This window comes from Sinocyclocheilus anshuiensis, unplaced genomic scaffold (assembly GCF_001515605.1).
Source record: "Sinocyclocheilus anshuiensis isolate Anshui unplaced genomic scaffold, SAMN03320099.WGS_v1.1 scaffold1531, whole genome shotgun sequence".
Lineage (NCBI taxonomy): Eukaryota > Metazoa > Chordata > Actinopteri > Cypriniformes > Cyprinidae > Sinocyclocheilus > Sinocyclocheilus anshuiensis.
Window position 1 is genome coordinate 1,175,261 of NW_015551200.1, and position 17,615 is coordinate 1,192,875.

Consider the following 17,615-nt stretch of genomic DNA (forward strand, 5'->3'; position numbering starts at 1 on the left):
AACAGTTCATTGTTGGAGCTGAGCTGTGAGAGAGAGAGAGAGAGAGAGAGAGAGAGAGAGAGAGAGAGAGAGATGCAGAGCGTATGCAGAGCAGGGGAACGTGAGGAACAGTATTAAAAACCGTTGCTTTAGAACATTGATTTTGAAACTTGTTAATCCATTAGAATCATTAGAAGACAGAATCGCGATTCATATATGAATAGATTTTTACGTGCACCTCTAGTTTTCTCTTCCTCTTCTCTAAAGCAGCGCAGCATGGCCTCGCCCCCTTTGCTGCCTTTTCCCGAGAGCGGGGTTTATCTGGGTTTGTGATGTCACGAACCCGGGAAGTAACTTGTTGTAGTCTCTACCAGCCGTTTTTGTAGGCATTAAACTGCCAGAATTTTAAAAGACGATATCTCCATTTGCATTGAACTTTCAGCTTTGTAACTTTGCAGATATTGTTTATGCTCAAACAGCAACATTACACACTAACTAACGTTAAAAAAGTGAAACCGCAATGAACCACCCCTTTAAAGCAATCGTTATAATACTTTTTTGTATACATTTTAATTCCTTTGTTTAACAGTTCTATCTGATTATTAGATAGACTTCTATCCATATTAGACAGAACTGATCGACGACAGCGAACAAGAGGGAGAATGTGAGCGTTGTGCGCTCAGGCGCTGCGACTGCCGTTCTCAGCGCTGTCAAAATAAAAGTCCCGCCTCGAACACATCGGCTGATGCCGATATTTGAAAAATGCCAAATATCGGCCGATATATCGGTCGACCACTATATTCAACCGAAATGGGGCCCTTTCTCAAAAGGCAGAAAGATATGGAATGTTCTAATATAATATTAAACATTTAGCATTTAGTTGCATAGTAACCAAGTAAAACACAAGCAGTATCGCAATCACACACCTGGCTATTGAGGAAGCCCTCTGCTTGTTTTGCATCTCGTAGCAAGGTTTGGAAATCAAAGGCCTGAGCGAGGACACAGTGGCGGCTCTCCCACATTCTCCTCAGCTCATGCCAGCCAGTGTCCAACGCTTGCAGCCGCTGAGCTAGGAACATGTGCTGGGCATCAGTCTGTCCCTGAGTCACCTAAACACACAAAGCCAATTCAGAGATCCTTCAACTTCCTTATCTTTACAACAACTATTTTGAGGTATTTGTCAAATTTCAATAACATATGCATACTTTCATTCAGCAAGGATGTATTAAAATGACAGTAATGATATTTATGACATTAAAAAATATTTCTATTTCAAATAAATTTTTAACTTTCTATTAATCAAAAAATCATACAAAAAATGTATCAGGGTTTCCTTTCCTCAAAAATATTAAGCATAACAACTGTTTTCAAGTCCAGCAAATAGCATATTAGAATGATTTATAAAGGAACATCTATAATGGCTGCTGAAAATCACAAAAATATACTACATTTTTAAAAATAGAAAACAGTTATTTTAAATTGTAGTATTTCAGAATATTACTGTTTTTACTATATCAAATAAATGCAGCCTTGGTGAGCATAAAATACTTTTTTTCATATTACCGACCATAAACTTTTGAACAGTAGGAGTAATGAGATTTTTTAAACTTCAAGTTTACACTAACTGACCTCAGCTCCAGTAGCTCTCATCTTCTCATAATCTTCCCTGTAATTATCTACTTCATTCTTTATGGCCTCATGCTGAGCCAGCAGACGCTCTGCTTCCGTCAGAGATGTAGGTGTGTCCTCAGATGCCACGGTGGTCTGTGTACGAGACAGCCAGGCCTGGAAGTCATCAAGATCTCTAAGGAAGCCCTGAAGCTTAGAGGCTTCGCCCAATGATTCCTCGCGCCGTTTCATGGTGGCTCGAAGCTCCTCCCACACCTCCTGGATTTCAGCCAGTCGACCCTTGATCTCCTCCTCCTGCTCGGTGTGTTCAGATGCCAACTTCTCGGCCTCAGAACGCAGGTCATCCAGCTTACCCTGTGGAAAAGAAAGCAGAAGAGAATGAGTAAGAGAAAGGCCAAAGCTAGAGTGACTTTACGGCTGTATTATACATAATAGCCCCGTTTCCACCGCAGGAACTTTACACAGGAACTAGGGACTTTGGGCCGGTACTCGGTGTGTTTCCACCGTAGGAACTAGGATCTAAATAAAGTTCCAGGTAAAAAATTGCCCCTCAGAAAGTCCCTGCTCGCGAGGTAGTACTTTTTCAAAGGTCCGGAACTTTCGGGGGCGGGACATGAGCACTGAGCATGCTGATTGGTTGAACTCACGCAGCATTGTATTTCAACCACCATTTATTCGGATAATTTTCAAAATATTACTGTTATTGTGTCATGAAATGTAGTTTTAAAAGTATTTCAGGCGAGAATGTAGTTGTTTAAAACTCAATTCTGCAGTTTATTTATAAAGACAACGCCTATTTAAAAATGTGCTTCGCTGATTTCGGAGACGTGAGACGATCAGCGGGAGCTCAGTGCTCATGTTTCCCGATGACAGTAGCCTAACTTCGGCTAGTCCTTCTGACATTTGCCGCTGGCTCTGATGTCACTTTAGTGGTTAAAGAAGATATAATTCGTTTTGGGTAAATCTAACAGGTAATCTTTGGTCTTTATTCTATTCATCTATTAATATATTAAAATGAAAATAAAAAGGCAATACTGTTTGATATATTTCGTTTCATTGTAATCTAGGCTTTGTAATGTAGGCTATATACATTCCCTGAACTACATTTCTGTGGCAGCGGCTATTAATATGTTTAAATGAAAACGAAAGGAGGCAGTGGTGTTTGATATCATATTTCGTCTTATTGTAAATACAGTGAGGAAAATTGCAGTAGCCAAGGCGAGCTGACTGACGTTATCAAATATGCTGCTGTTTGCAGAATTACCGGACTTGCGTCGTCCCATCCGTGGGAGTTCACGCTCCAGAGTCGAATTTGTGAAGTCCGAACTACCGAGGATGCAAGTCTGAAATTTGCTTGGTATTGAGAAACGCGCGCAGACCTACATCACCAGACTATTTGCCTAATCGTCTCGGTACTTTAGACCCCGGTGGAAACACAGAAAGTACAGGTCTGGGGGGAAAAAAGTTCCTGGTACAATTGTTCCGGGTAATTCCGGTGGAAACGCAGCTAATGATGCCTTTCTTTTTACCTGTATAGCCTCCAGGTCTCTCTCCATACCAGTGAGCTTACGCTGCAGGGCCATGACCCCAGCCAGGTCATTTCCAAGGCTCTGCGTGGACTCGATGACCTTGGTCTTTTCCTTCATCCAGCTCTTGATCTCATTACACTCTAGATGATAGTTCTGAATATTCAGTGCTGATTCCAGAGCTTGTTTGCGCTGGTTGGCCAGACTCTGGAAATCAGACCACCTGCAGAGAAGGATAAGGAAGGAGAAGCATGAGGGCATTTCTGTGTGAATCTGATTATTTAACTTTATGAACCTTCTTTGTGTGTGTTTGTGTTGAGTTGGGTCTTGAGTTGTTAATCTCTTCTTTGTTGTGGTTTCGTCATGTGCGATGACTCTGGGTGTAGTTGATCTGCTCTTTGTGTTGGTGACTGTACCTCTTATTGAGTTGGTTCTGTGTCTGGTCGATCTGCTCTTTGTTGCGGTTGTCTGATCCAAGAAGCTGTTGAGCCACTTGATTGACATCAGAAATGCGAGCACCCAGTGTGTTCATCTCTGGCTCCAGAGTTTCAAACCTTCAGTCGAAACAAAAACCATATTACACCAAAATACGCCATATCAATGAGTTTCATGCAGGCATCAATATATCTGTTCTCACCTCTGCTGGATCACCTCCAGATCCTCTAGTTTGGTGGGAATCTCCATGTTGTCCAACCACTGTTCTTTTTCTCCAACCCACAGCTGGCAGGCACTAGCTTCACTAAACATACGATACAACGCAAGTGCTCCATCTAATGCCTGTCGCCATGATGACGACAGCCCCTCTAACTCTTCATATCGCTGCTCTATCGCTGGGAGACGGCCCTCCACCTGGTAAAGAACGAGAGAGATACATATTATGGGTAACATACATTACCATTCAAAAGTTTGGGGAAAGAAAGGTTTTTAATGTTTTTTTAACATTATAAATGTCTTTATTGAACAAAAGGATTAATCCCCCCCCCCCCCCCAAAACATTCATATACCCTTACTGATCCCAAACATTCAAACAGTAGTGTATAAGTACTAACAGCAGTGTCCGCCGATTCAAATTCAAATATATAAATAGCGTTTAATATCGCTTATTAATTTGTAGTTAATCCTAAATTAATTTCTAATGTGTGTTTTGTGTACCTGTGGAGCCTGTGCATATGTTTCAGGCAGTGTTGAGGCCTGTTCATGTAGTGAGTCGATGAGTGATCGGTGACTTTGAATTTCCTCCTCCACCTCTCTCTGCTTTCTGGCCAGAGTCTGTGTAGAAAACTCATCATGGCCAACTTCTTGACTAGACACCTGCAAACAGAACACAGAATAACAGTCAATCTGGCGACCGAACTCAGCAACACAGCTACACCATGATAAATTCTTCTGAAATATAGCTGGACAAACAGTCAGTTAAACATATGTTTATGTGTTTGTTTTACCTGTCTTAGTGTTTCCAGTATCCAGGCCTCCATGTCGTTGGCATCTGTCTGGAACTGATGGAAAGCTACAGACTCAATCAGTCCCTGCTCACGCAACTGTGAGGCCTGTAGAAAAAGAAAGTGCGAAATGTGGTATAAGATTGTGATGCTGTGGAAAGAGACACATTCCACTTTAAAGTTTGATCCTTTACCTCCTCCATGTGCGACCACTGTGCTCTCACGTCCTTGATTCGTTCTGTCACCTCAGGTGCTCCAAAGTGGCCTTCCTTCACCAGGGCCTCTCCACCAGCAATGCTGTTCCCTAGAGGGCCATAACGGGCTGCCATCTCATCCCTGAAGGCCTCATGTTTAGACAGAAGGTGAAGAGCGGAGCTTAAGTCCTTTCCGTAGTCTCCTCCGGACAGGATCTGCTCCTGCTCTCGGATCCAGGCGGCCTCCTCTCCCAGTTCCCACAGGAACTGCCACAGCTTTCGCGAGTCATCCAGTCGAGCTCGTCGATCCGCTGCCAGCTGCCCAAGTTCTCCGTACGCTCGGCCCAGAAGATCCACCTTCTCTTCAACCAGAGAGGGGTCACATGGCTTATAACCTAAAAAGAGAGGAGAACCAATTGTGTTTTAATTTTGAGCTTACAACAACCACATGTTTGTGTAAGTACAGGGAATATCCTCACTCTGTTCATTTGAAGTAAATCTCTTCGCAGCAGCCTGCACGGCTTTAACTCGCTCAGCCTGTGCGGATATATCAGCTTCCACGAGTGTGTGTTTCTGCAGTAAGTCCTCCACATCATGAAGGTGTTTTCCACTGTCCTGAGATTGCAGGCGACTCTAAACGCACAAACAAAAACACACAATTAGCTGTGGATGCAAAAAACAGCGATCTCCAAGGACAGATCTGTAAGACATTACAAATATTACAACATACAGGGAGCTGCAAGGGAGTGCTAGGAGATAAGTAGAAAAAGTTAGAGGAAAAAAAGAAAATTATTAAATAATTATAAATATTATTACTTTTTTCTTTTTCCACATGACACAAAAGAGAATAATAATAATAAGAAGAAATGATCAAATTTTACATTACAGTTCCATTCTGTTCTAAACAATCATGAGGTCAGGTTATAACAAATGATTTTATTCTACCGTAAGATTAAAAACGATTTTACAAATATTCATAATATTTTATAAAAATGTATTTTTCACAGTTTAAATGGGTAGCTTTCTTTATATTTTAAGAATGAGGTCTCACACAAGAGAATCATCATATTTCGGGGCCCATCAAATAAAAAATTTTGTAGCAGTGGAAAATAAAATGTTGGTCTGAATAAAGTCAGTACCTTCATGTCTTCCATCCAGTCCATGATGTAGCTCATCTCCTGTAGGAGGCGCTGCAGGTCTCTGTGGGCAAACAGCCTCTCTCTCCGTGCCGCAAGTAGTTCCTTCAGATACTCCCACAGTCTGAGGACGTTATCCCTCCGTGCCAGTATGCGCCGCACTTCATGATATCCCTCCGCCTCCAGTTCTCGAGCAACAGCTTCTACAGCTGCTACGCGCTCACCATACGCCTGGATGTCTGTCTCGATGGCCTCGTGTTTGCGAGTGGCTGCTTCCACAGCACCCAGTTCAACACCAAAATTGTCCTAAAGGTCGCGACAAATTCTTATGTTACTCATCATCTCACAATAAACCATAAATATTTTTGCCAGTGTTAATCTACGTCACCTGTGAGACCAGCCGCTGGTTTTCGCTGAGCCAGGTTTCTCTCATGGCTGCTTTGCGGTCAAAACGTGCGGCCAACATCTCCAGCTTCTCCTGACGAATCAGCTCATTTCTCAGTGCCAACTCCCTCTCGTGCTCCGCTTTCTCCAGCCTCTCCCATGCCTTTCCAGACAAGCAGCAAACACAACTGGCCATGAGCATCACTCAAAACTCAAGTTATGCTTGTGTAGCTTCACATGTAGAGGAGTATTTGATGTGTATATACCTTGTTGATGTCAGAGATGAGTTTTCCCTCTCGTGGCATGTAGACTTTCTGATTGTTCGCTCTCATTTTACTTTGAATGGTGAAGAGCAAAACCTCCAAATTTCCCTTTTCGGTGAATCTGTCAAACACATACAGGATTAAAGCGACGTGTCTAGAATGACTTCTGGACATCAAATGTTTAAAGTCAACATAAAAATCCTGTTTGCAGCCAATTTTTACTTCTGTAATGTGAATCCTGTAAACCTGATTTTATCCATTGGGAATTAAATGCTTAAAAAATGCCTACACTAGCTATTATTAAACATTATCCAACAATGCAAACGATTATTTTCTAACTCTGTATTTTTTTTATTGTTTTCCAATAGAAATTTCTAAGCATTCTTAAATCAAGACATATTTACTTGAGAAGCAAAATAACTTCTAATAGTTTTTTTTGGGGGGGGGGGAACATACATATCCACCAACCTACCAATGGGGTAAATGCTTTATTTTTCTTACCAGACTGGCAGATTTTTTTTTTTGTAAGCAGAAACTCAATTTTGAGTAATCACCTTAATATTTTGAGTAATAGCTTATGCCATGTTGATTCTCAGGTTTCAATGTTTCTTGATTTTAGAATGTTTAGATATTTGTACTAGACAACAAGACAAATATACCAAGTTAGAAAACAATTTTTGCAGTGAATGCACAGCTGATGTCAGCAGAAAAGAAAAGTCATTTTAGAGTAAAAGCAAGTTACATTTTAACTGAAGATCACATAGAATTTTCTGCTATGGAATTACATGCACCACTTGATCAGTAAGGCCAGGAACGTGCATTAAAAAGTAAACAGGGTCAGACTTGACTTTATGTTGGCTTTACATCACTCTTTTACAGTATATTTTATCCTTGTGGACATCACTCACTTGGGTGGTTTCTCCACGGTGCGGTATGTATTGAAGGCCTGTAGCTGGTTCTGAACCCCATTGAGCGAGTTAGCGAGCTGACGGTCATTAAGGGTAACGATGGTTTGTTCAATCCACTGCAGCAGCTCTGAGGCCAGAGTCTCATATTTCTCTATCAGCTGATCTGCTTCGATAGCATAGTCCAGCACCTACAGAAACAAATACACCCCTATTCACTCCACAGAATAATAACCCGCACTTACAGAAATAGAAATGCTTCAGGAAATGGTTATGTAAACATAAGGGTAGACTGTAATTCTCTCTCGCTCTCCATGTACCTTGCCGATTCTCTTGCCCTCTACGGCGAGCGCCTTCATCTTGCTGAAGTAGTGGTAGTATGTGGCCACATATGTGATGATGGACTTCTCATCAGGCTGATCAACATTCACATCTAAAGAACAAGAGATAAGACAAATACATCAGCTAGTTAATAATAAATAATATGTTAATTCTTTTCATTTGGCAAATCTAGCCTTTCTGGACAATGAAAGGTTCTGTGTTTATCAGCTTGCTTGACGGTAGCTCTGTCTTTATTGTCTGATTAAAAATTATGCATGTATTTGCTATTTATGCCCATATATTTATCTCACCCTCTGGATCCAGTAGCTTGGTAAGACCCAGCTCCTTCTCTGCCACATTAAAGGCATTCTGCAGGTTATAGTGGGCATTAGAGCGCTTAAGATTATCAAAGTCAATCAAGTCTGGCCTAAAAATGAGAAAGAGAGGAAGAAGAAATCCACAATAAAGTTATTTTGGGTTTGTAAAACTCCAAGAGGACATTTCAGTTTGAAAAATCCTGCAATACACTTTTCCAACAAAAGAGGGAAGCACTCAAACACTGCAAAGAGAAAGTGAAGGATTGTTCTCTCCTTATTTAGGTCAACTTAATCCAACTTTTTTTTTCTGTTCCTCTGCATGAAAAAATTGCAGAAAGAATTTTCAGAAAGAAATGGCAGAATTGCAGAAAGAAGCTGCTGGGCCACAGTTGAGAGGAAAAGTGCAAAAATGAGGAGCTAGTGGGACTGTTGAGGATGAGAGGAGCAGAAAATCCTACTGGGTCCAATTAATTTATAAATGAAATGATTTCTTAGGAAGAAGAAAGAGGAAATATACAAATCATACAATACTGTACAATATACAGTAAATACAGTTGAGACCAAGAACATGCTTCTACTTTTTTTTACCTAATGAATACATTACATTAAATTAAAAATGAAATTAAACTGAAATTAGAAGCATAAAAAAGAGAAAAGCTGAATTAAAGTTTTATGAGTTTTATGTAAATTTATAATGTCCAAAAAATATAGACATAGGCTTTTACACTATTTACAAGTCTCAAGACTTCTGTATTTATATGCACTTTTGGAGAACAAAGTTAAAATTCCAGAATGCCGCTGGTGGTTGAAGCCCCTGCAGGCCTCTCTGTATGTGTGGGAACATGCTGAAGAATGAAGGGGCGTAGAGTGTGTGAGTACATGCTACTATGTGGAAATCATAGTCATATCAAAGCTTGTCATGTGTTTGAGAACAAAGGCTTTGTACTTGTATGTCAGTGTGTGTGTTTGTGAGCTCAGATCGATACCTGTGTTTGTGCACTATGGCATTGAACGCTAGACCATCTCTCCAGCTGGTGGTAAAGTTGTGGACATTGACATTTGGGTAGCTGAAAGGAGAGTAGCATTCATTAGTACAGGAGAAGAACTAGTGTATTTAATAAAGCATCATACATTCACTCCTTCAATTAATTTCTTTCTCTTTCACTCTTACCCTGCAGTCTTCATCTGACACCACAGCAGCAGAGCATCTTTGGCTGATTTCTTCTCCTTGTTGTCCTCTGTCTCAACGCTAATGTCTTGGATCTGTTCAAACAAGTGAGATGTAATACATGTTACTGTATAAACTGCATATCTTTTCCTTGTAGTTTAGTTTCTAAGTTTGGAGGATTGGAGAGTTTTTAACATTTTTTACTAGACACCCATCAACATAGATGCTGTCTTTGTTTATGTTCTATAAGCTGTTGAGTCCAGTTTTGTAGACACTACTGAGAATTTAACAAACACTGTAACCACTACCTGAATTTCTGGCAGTAAATTGATTTGTAGAATGCAATTGTCACTCCTATAAATAACCAAACACTATGTGTGTACAATACATGATTCAGCACTCAGGAAAGCAGTGACAGCTTTATTTAGCTGTGATGTGTTCATGGCCTTTAAGTGATTTAACACAAACAAACCATATAAACCAATGAAATGTTTGCTGCCGATCACATATTTTACTGGTCTTTTATACAACACCGTTCCAAAGTTTTGGGGTTGGCAAGAATTTTAAAATATTTTTAAAAGAAGCATTTTATGCTCAACAAAGCTGCATTTATTTAATTAAGCACACAGTAAAAACAATAATAGTGTGAATGAAATATTCTCATTTTAAATTCTAATTTAATATATTTTAAATGTGATTTATTCCTGTAATGGCAAATTTTTAGCATTGTTCCAGTCTTGTGTTTCATGAACCTTCAGAAATCATTCTAATATTTGGATTTGATGCTCAAAAACATCTCTTATTATGTAAATACGAATTTGTATACAATAAATGATTCATACATAAAATAAACCGTAGGTAGATAATAAAATAATACTCCAAATTCTTAAAGGTCCCATATTGTCAAAACTGAAATTTCCTGGCTTTTTTCACGATTACTGAGGTCTAGGGGCTATTTAACTACCATATAAGTTTCAAAACAGTCAGTCCACAGTAAAATTCACACAGCCTGCTTAAACTTCTAGCTATTTTTCACGAACCGTTGTGACTTCCGTAAAAAGTTGATGTCAGAACTACACAGTCACTGCCTTCAGTCACCACCCCGAGCACCGCCCACAGTCCCACTCTCCTTTTGCCAAACCCCCAGACAACATCGCGTCCATGCTTTTGCTGAGCAAGGACAACACGGAAACATGTCGAAAAGGTTAACTTTAACCACGAAACCAGATCGGCCGACCTGTAACGTTACACTCTCACTCAAAGGATGGACCATCTGACAGGATTGTTACTATGAGGTGGATCACATCTAACGTGTATAGTAAAGACAAACTCACCGTGTCTATCTAGTCATGATGAAGATGTATATATATATATATTTCAATTTCAGCAGGCAACTATTTTTACAGCTACACTATTGCTCCAGCCACAATTAATCACAACAATGTATATACAATTACAAATGATAATATATAAATCGTCAGTTTGTTGTTTTACACACATGCACAAAGACATTATTTCATACACGACATAGTCGTGAGATGCAAGAAACATAGACATATGGCAAGAAATCTGTAGACGCGCCCATAACAACAAGACAATACTTTATTGAACCTTTTCTGATAAGAAGTGTGCGCTGCAAACGTGAGCATTTTTGACGATTCTTTCTGTCTAGTCTGCTCGTTTTATCGCGTTTAACCACAGCTGTCGTCGGTTTTTTGTCTGGCAGTGGTAGCAGATATGCGATCAGATTTCTAATTTGAGGCTGTATTACATCGATTCTGGCACCCAACATCACAACAAGATGATATTTTAAGCTCCTTATGTAGCCGAATCTGTGCTGGTTTGAATGGGCCACCTCCAGTTTCTTCTTTGTTTTGCTGCCTCCAGCTAGCGCTGTGACGTCGCTGACCCTAGTTACCTGTGGTTGGCCTAGCCATGCGTCACTCAGAAAACAACAGGCCAATCAGAAGAGAGGCTCATGAATATTAATTAGACAGACCAAAATCGACCTGTTCTCAGCATAGCTCCTGAGAAAGGAGCTGTAAAAATATATTGAGATGGTTTTTGGTACTTATTCTTATACATATTCTTAAGGACATCAAAACCTCAAATAAAACTCCAGAAAGGTGTACAATATGGGACCTTTAAGCTTTCGTACCCTCATGCTAACAGTGTGCAGCTCTAAAATCTATAGATCTATATTACTATATCACAGCCAAACAGAACTCTTGCTGAGAGATATCTTAAACCAGACTGAAATATCGACAAACACGCACACTAACACAGAACATAACACTGCCAAGCTTCACTAAGTCTGTTATTAAAGTCATCTTGATCCATTTCAGACTATATCCCTATCATAATTCATAATCTGCTGGGATTCATTCAGCAAAGAATGAAAAGTAAAAAGTTCAATCTTCTGTAATTATGTCATTGCAGCAATATAATAAAACACAAATCAGCAACATCTTCACAAACTAATCAGAAGCAGTGATGAAACGCAGTGAGCAGTCTGGATCACGTGCTTTGATAATTAGTATATTTCAATTGAAGGAATTTTGAGCTGATTAAAAAATGTACAGGCCAATCAAAAGGGCAACGAAGCAGCAGACAAAAATATGCCAATTATACTTCATTGTGAATAGATGACAGACTGATACAGCCAAGGACAAACAAAAAGAACTGAACTTGATTAAAGGGTTAGTTCACCCAAAAATGAATACGCGGAACGCCTTCCGTGTATGACAGTCAGCGGAAGTGAGAAAAAAAGTGTTTATTACGTTTGAAATATGGAGATTTATCTTACAAAAATGCATGGATTCGCTACAGGAGGCCTTTATTCACCCCCCGGAGCCGTGTGAGGGACGTTTTATTACGGATGCATGCACTTTATTTCACGTCTTCTGAACTGTTGACAACCAACACCCGCTTACCCCCATTGTAAGGCTTGGAGGGGGCAGGACAATTTTTAATATAACTCCGATTGGATTCGTCTGAAAGAAGAAAGTCACATACACCTAGGATGCTTTGAGGGTGAGTAAAACACAGGCTAATTTTCACCCCAAAATTTAATTTTTGGGTGAACTAACCCTTTAATAAAAGACAAAAGATCACAATAATGACAGATAATCACACATTCTGCCAAAAACCTTTTTTTGGGCTCATCATGTATGTCTATGAATCAAACTCCAAAGTCAGGATTATATTTAATATTGTGGGCTGCACTACACAACTACAACCAGTGCACCAAAACATTGGCATGAACACTGATTTAGTTAAAAACAGGTGTTGCCATTTCTTCAGTAACAAGTGAAAGATGCTATTTCTCTCGATTAAAGACTCCACCTGTCTGTCTCTCTATCTCTCACACCCCTAGTCAAAGCCACGCCCTCCTACCTGGAAGCGGAGGATTATGGTCCAAATGAGTCCAAGTGTGAGGCGGTGGTTTCCGTCGACAATATCATGAGAACCCATATTCTCCAGATGAACCTTTTGTTCCTTCAGGAACTGCAGAGCCTTGTCAACGTTCTCCAGACAGTGGATGCGCATACGGCCCTTGGTGGGCTTTGGCTAAACAAGAGAACGAGAAGTAAAACAAATTTAATAAATGAAAGTGTAGTGATTATCACAGCAACCCAGCATTTGATTTATAGAGGGCTAGAGGATCAAGACAATAGAAAACAGGTTTATTAGGGATGGATGGATGGATGGATACATAGAGGGATGGATGGATGCACAGATGGATGAATGGATACATAGATGGATATAAAGAATGATGGATGGATGGAGGGGTTGCTGACCAGTTGTTCCCCAGAGAGGACCTCCAGCAGTCGGATAAGCATACGTCCATCGCGGAGGTCAGTGTAGAGGTCACCAATCCTGCAGGTCACACGGCCCAGGTGAGAGTTCACCCATTTTGTAAAGGTCTTCTTCTGCACTGCTTCTCTCTCATCTGAGAGAAAAAAGTAAAAGTAGTTTTAAAGGTCAAACAACACAAATCAGTAACATTCACCTATGGTTCACTGAAGCCCAAGCACAAACACCAATTTGAACACAGATTAGCATTCATAAACTGCAAAAGCCTGTGAATGCATATCAAAAATGATCTAAAATTACACATCATGTAAAAAAACATGAGGTCTCTAAAAACAAGACTCCATTAATTTTCCTGCTACACACCATGTCAGAACATGTATTTTACAACTCTGCATAAAATGAACATTCATGAATGACATGCAGTGACCAAGGACTGACTGTAACTCTAAACTCTATTAAAGCAACTCAATTACTGCAGTGCACGGACACATTAATCTGTGCAGACCTCACTCACAGCCAGCCAATTACATGACGGAATGGGCGGGACTCCCCAGCAAAAAGCACTGTGAGATGTTACAAAGAATACCATTAAAAAAAAAAATGTGTATCTGCTCATAAGATTGATCAATGAACAATGAAGACAGACAGATAGAAAAAGACCAAGACGGGGAGGAAAAGAAGAGGAACGCTTGATATGACTGCAGACAGATGAGTAAAGAAGAGCGCAGTATTAGCATCGCAGGAACTCATGTGAAAGCATATGGGGCTGGTCAGTAAGAGGCTCAACCCACTGCTGTCATCTGAATGACCTTTACTGAGGAAGAGCAAGCTGTTTATCACAAACACTACTAAATGCTGCCCCTCACTACCACCTATATTCAGAAAGACTGAGCGAGAGCTGCGTGCTGTGTTGCGTGCACTAATACGAGAAGATAATTCCTGTAACAAGTTTAAATGAAGCATGGTAATTTAATTGCTGATAAGAAAAATGTCATGAGCACAAGACGCCTCAGTCATTAAACAAACACATTCCTCATAGATGCTGAAAACAAGCACACAAAATAACGCACAATAGCAGCGAGAGGCAACACAAGGTCAGCCTCAGAGACATCTGGTCACAGATCTTCTCTCACGCACAAGCCCACACGGTCTTCCATTAGGGCTGAGCTTGTTATTTCACAGGGAATTGGATCAAACAGTACATCTGTACAGTACCTGTACATCTACAACTGAAAATCTCAGAGTAATTGACTTTCACACTGCTAAAAAAGTAGTTAAAAAGCAAAGGACACACGATCTGAAAAGTGTGTTTGTGTGTGTCTTCAGAGGCCTGATCCTGGTCAGACAGTGGTCAGATGCAAATGGGTGAATCTCACAAGATCATGCAGGTCACAAATTATTTTTAGAAATTAGTTCTGTAAATAAATATTAATTAAATCAACATATAGATTTCTTGACAAAACTACAATTTCATATTATATATTTTTAATAAAATTATACAACAAACAAAAATTATACTTTGATATAGATAAGCGGGACCAGATAGTAAAAGAAAAGCAGGCAAAAAGTGCATATAAACACCTTTGAGACCGTTCACACCCAGATGGATTGACAAATAGGTTAAGAGGAAGCTGAGAGTGTAATCTAGCTTTAATCTGGCCCAGTGATTCTCAACTGGTGATTTGGGAGATAAACAAGCTATGAGTACAAAACCATATAGTGGCCAACATGGACATGCTGTGTGACATTTCCTCATCCTCATCAACCATGAACAAAACTATGCAGCGTCAACCCAGACTACATTACACACTAGTTACATCTGGTACTTAGCCTAGCTGTGTGTGCGCCTTTGTGTATGTGTATATGTATCTTGTGTAGGGGTGTGCGATATTGACAAAAAATAATATCTCGATATTTTTTGGGATTTTATCGATGACGATAATTAGACGATATTTTACTGAGTGTGTTATTGTGCTGGTACCTTAAGGACTGCCGAAGACAGCTGACTCATAATGTTTTTAATATTCTTCATATTCTGTGTGGTGGTCAGTTCATACTGATAGAAATTAATCTTTTCCAATAAGTTTAAACTGATTTTTACATTTTATGGGCATTTTTACCTTTATAAAGCCATTTTTTCTAGAAGTGTTCATTATCTTTTGAGTCAAATTCTGTATGCGTGTGCTCTGTAGGGATGTTTTGAATGGTTTTTGCAAAATACTCGATAATGTCAAATCGCACATAGTTAAAACAACAATTACGATATTATCGCAGACGATATATATCGCACACCCCTAATCTTGTGTTTCAGCATTTTGTTAATAATAATAATATACATACATACAATTCTAGAGCCACAATAGGGGCTTTCGCACCGCGTAGTTCTAGGAACTAGCCAGCAGGGTAGTTCCTAGAGAACCAATTTCTCCCTCGGGCCGTTTTCCTGGTTGCATTCGAACTGCATTTGAACTGCAGCAGGAACTCTGAAGCGGCCGACAGCGATGTCTTTTTATAATGGAGATGGAGATGTAAACGGACAACTTGCGCGATTGCAAGAGCAAAAGGTTGGGCTAAGAGACTAATTTTTTATGACAACTTGCAGTGTTACATATCATCGAAGCTGAGACAAGAACACAACACTGCAGACAACAGTTAAATGCCGTTATCGCCATTTTCCATGTTCATGGAGTAAATATGTTTACATGGCTTTTTAAAAATGCCGGGTGGCCGGTGTTTCGCGCGCGTTTGGCCAGTCAGCGTACACTTACGTCACTGATAGTTCCTATAGAACTGTTTTAGACCCTGCTCTAAAGTAGGAGCTAATTTAGTTCCTCCAAACAGAGTTCCTAGAACTAAAACCGTTCCTAGTTCCTGCGGTGCGAACACGCCAAAAAGTGGGCAGTTCCACAATTAGTTCAGGTACTATGAAAAGGTTCCCGCGGTGCGAAAGGCCCTATAATGAATTGTGGTTCATTTTATATAGACATTAAATACATACCCCAGTTTTTATTAATAAAGAGTGTGAAACTAAGCAGCTTTGTCATCATAATTACAGCATTAATACATTATTAGGCTATATTTGGGGCGTTATTTGTTGTATGTGAAAAATGTTAAAAACCTGTTATTTCATGGTTTAGATGGGTTTCGCAAATCCAGACAGAGTACAGGGTAAAATTATATTAGTTGCATTACACGAGGCTATAGTAATCTTGATCTACAGTCAAAAGAATTTAGAATAGAGAACAGGGCTTGGTCCTTTTGCTTCCACTGATATGATCACACTCTCACTCGCCTACAAATTCATTCAGGGAAATGCTCCACACACCAGCTGAGCAAACCTGTTCTGCCTGTCACCGTCACTGAGAGGAGGGACAGTGCTTTCAAGCACACAAACACTCTTATATGCACATAATCGCAGAAAATGCTCCGCTTTACTGGTTTGGATGTAGAGACCTGAACTAGCTTGAGCAGGGCTGGAGTAGGGGTGACTTTGATAAGACGTCTGGACAATTTCACCCTCTGGCCAGTTTGTGAAAACATCTATTACTCTGCAAAAATAAGCAGTTCATATTGCAGCATATTTTTGAGTTTTCCCTTGTTGGGAATTGCTGGCTGCTCATGAGTAATAAGAAAAACACTATGTACACCTGTGGATATAGTGCACAGTATTGAATAACAATCTATTCAAATGTGAATGATCTGTGTGATCAAATATTGGAATTCCATTTCGGAATATAACTGTCAGTAGTAACTCACACCCACACACTACATGAGGTGTCCAAGGGCATTGTGCTTTAAGAGAATAAATATTTATCTTTTATCAAATAAAAGGAATTTGTGTGTTGACCAAACAGGTCCAAAACTGCAATGAAGGGTCAGTGTGTGTGTGTGTTATCAGAGTTGTGGTGATCTAGTGTGTTAGCCTTGATCCGTTTAGAAATGAGGAGACCTTGAGCATTCCACACCGAGGAGGAGGAGGACACACACACACACACACACACACACACACACACACACACACAGGAAGCAGAAGGGAGTCTGAGGACTCTGACCTGCTTTACAATGCAAATTGGAACGAGAGGGTACAGCAGTCATTTGACCATTAAGATGGACAGTCAATATGAACAGATAATCAGTACATACCTGCTATTCAAATTGATTCACACACATGTATCTGTCTTCTTCCCCCATTCCACATAATAGACCTCATAGTTACAGAAAAGGCCAGTGTACACTAGGCATGGGCCGATTACCGGTTTCAAGGTATACCGCGATTTAAAAAAAACGCTAATATTTTCCGTTATACCGTTCCTGCGGTATGCTCTGTTTTTCATGTCTCCTCAGAGACTGAAAGTGTAGGAATCTCATCTCGTCTTCATATTAAAGCAGTGTTTCAGCACAGCGCTGCTTTGTTTACAGCGGTAACCAAGGAAACCAAGGAAACGGAGTGAATCTGCGTCTCATTCAGAGCTCCTGCTGTTTGTTTCGTTCAGGCATGTAGTATAATTTCACAAAGCTAGTCAGAACATTCTGTTTTT

At 40.0% G+C, this 17,615-nt stretch overlaps 1 protein-coding gene across 1 annotated transcript in view; it reads right to left on the reverse strand.

Annotated features, from left to right (window-relative positions):
• Positions 1 to 17,615, reverse strand: part of sptbn2 (spectrin, beta, non-erythrocytic 2) — a 125,758-nt gene that overhangs the window by 11,298 nt on the left and 96,845 nt on the right. Inside the window, exons 4-22 of the mRNA XM_016453646.1 lie at positions 13,062 to 13,213; positions 12,658 to 12,831; positions 9,265 to 9,356; positions 9,080 to 9,160; positions 8,088 to 8,203; positions 7,776 to 7,888; positions 7,459 to 7,646; positions 6,554 to 6,671; positions 6,292 to 6,450; positions 5,907 to 6,209; positions 5,247 to 5,400; positions 4,768 to 5,162; positions 4,577 to 4,681; positions 4,287 to 4,445; positions 3,772 to 3,983; positions 3,551 to 3,688; positions 3,138 to 3,357; positions 1,609 to 1,962; positions 906 to 1,088 (exon numbers count right to left, since the gene is read on the reverse strand). Of these exons, the coding sequence (XP_016309132.1) occupies positions 906 to 1,088; positions 1,609 to 1,962; positions 3,138 to 3,357; positions 3,551 to 3,688; positions 3,772 to 3,983; positions 4,287 to 4,445; positions 4,577 to 4,681; positions 4,768 to 5,162; positions 5,247 to 5,400; positions 5,907 to 6,209; positions 6,292 to 6,450; positions 6,554 to 6,671; positions 7,459 to 7,646; positions 7,776 to 7,888; positions 8,088 to 8,203; positions 9,080 to 9,160; positions 9,265 to 9,356; positions 12,658 to 12,831; positions 13,062 to 13,213 (3,416 nt within the window). The remainder of the gene's footprint in view (positions 1 to 905; positions 1,089 to 1,608; positions 1,963 to 3,137; positions 3,358 to 3,550; positions 3,689 to 3,771; positions 3,984 to 4,286; positions 4,446 to 4,576; positions 4,682 to 4,767; positions 5,163 to 5,246; positions 5,401 to 5,906; positions 6,210 to 6,291; positions 6,451 to 6,553; positions 6,672 to 7,458; positions 7,647 to 7,775; positions 7,889 to 8,087; positions 8,204 to 9,079; positions 9,161 to 9,264; positions 9,357 to 12,657; positions 12,832 to 13,061; positions 13,214 to 17,615) is intronic.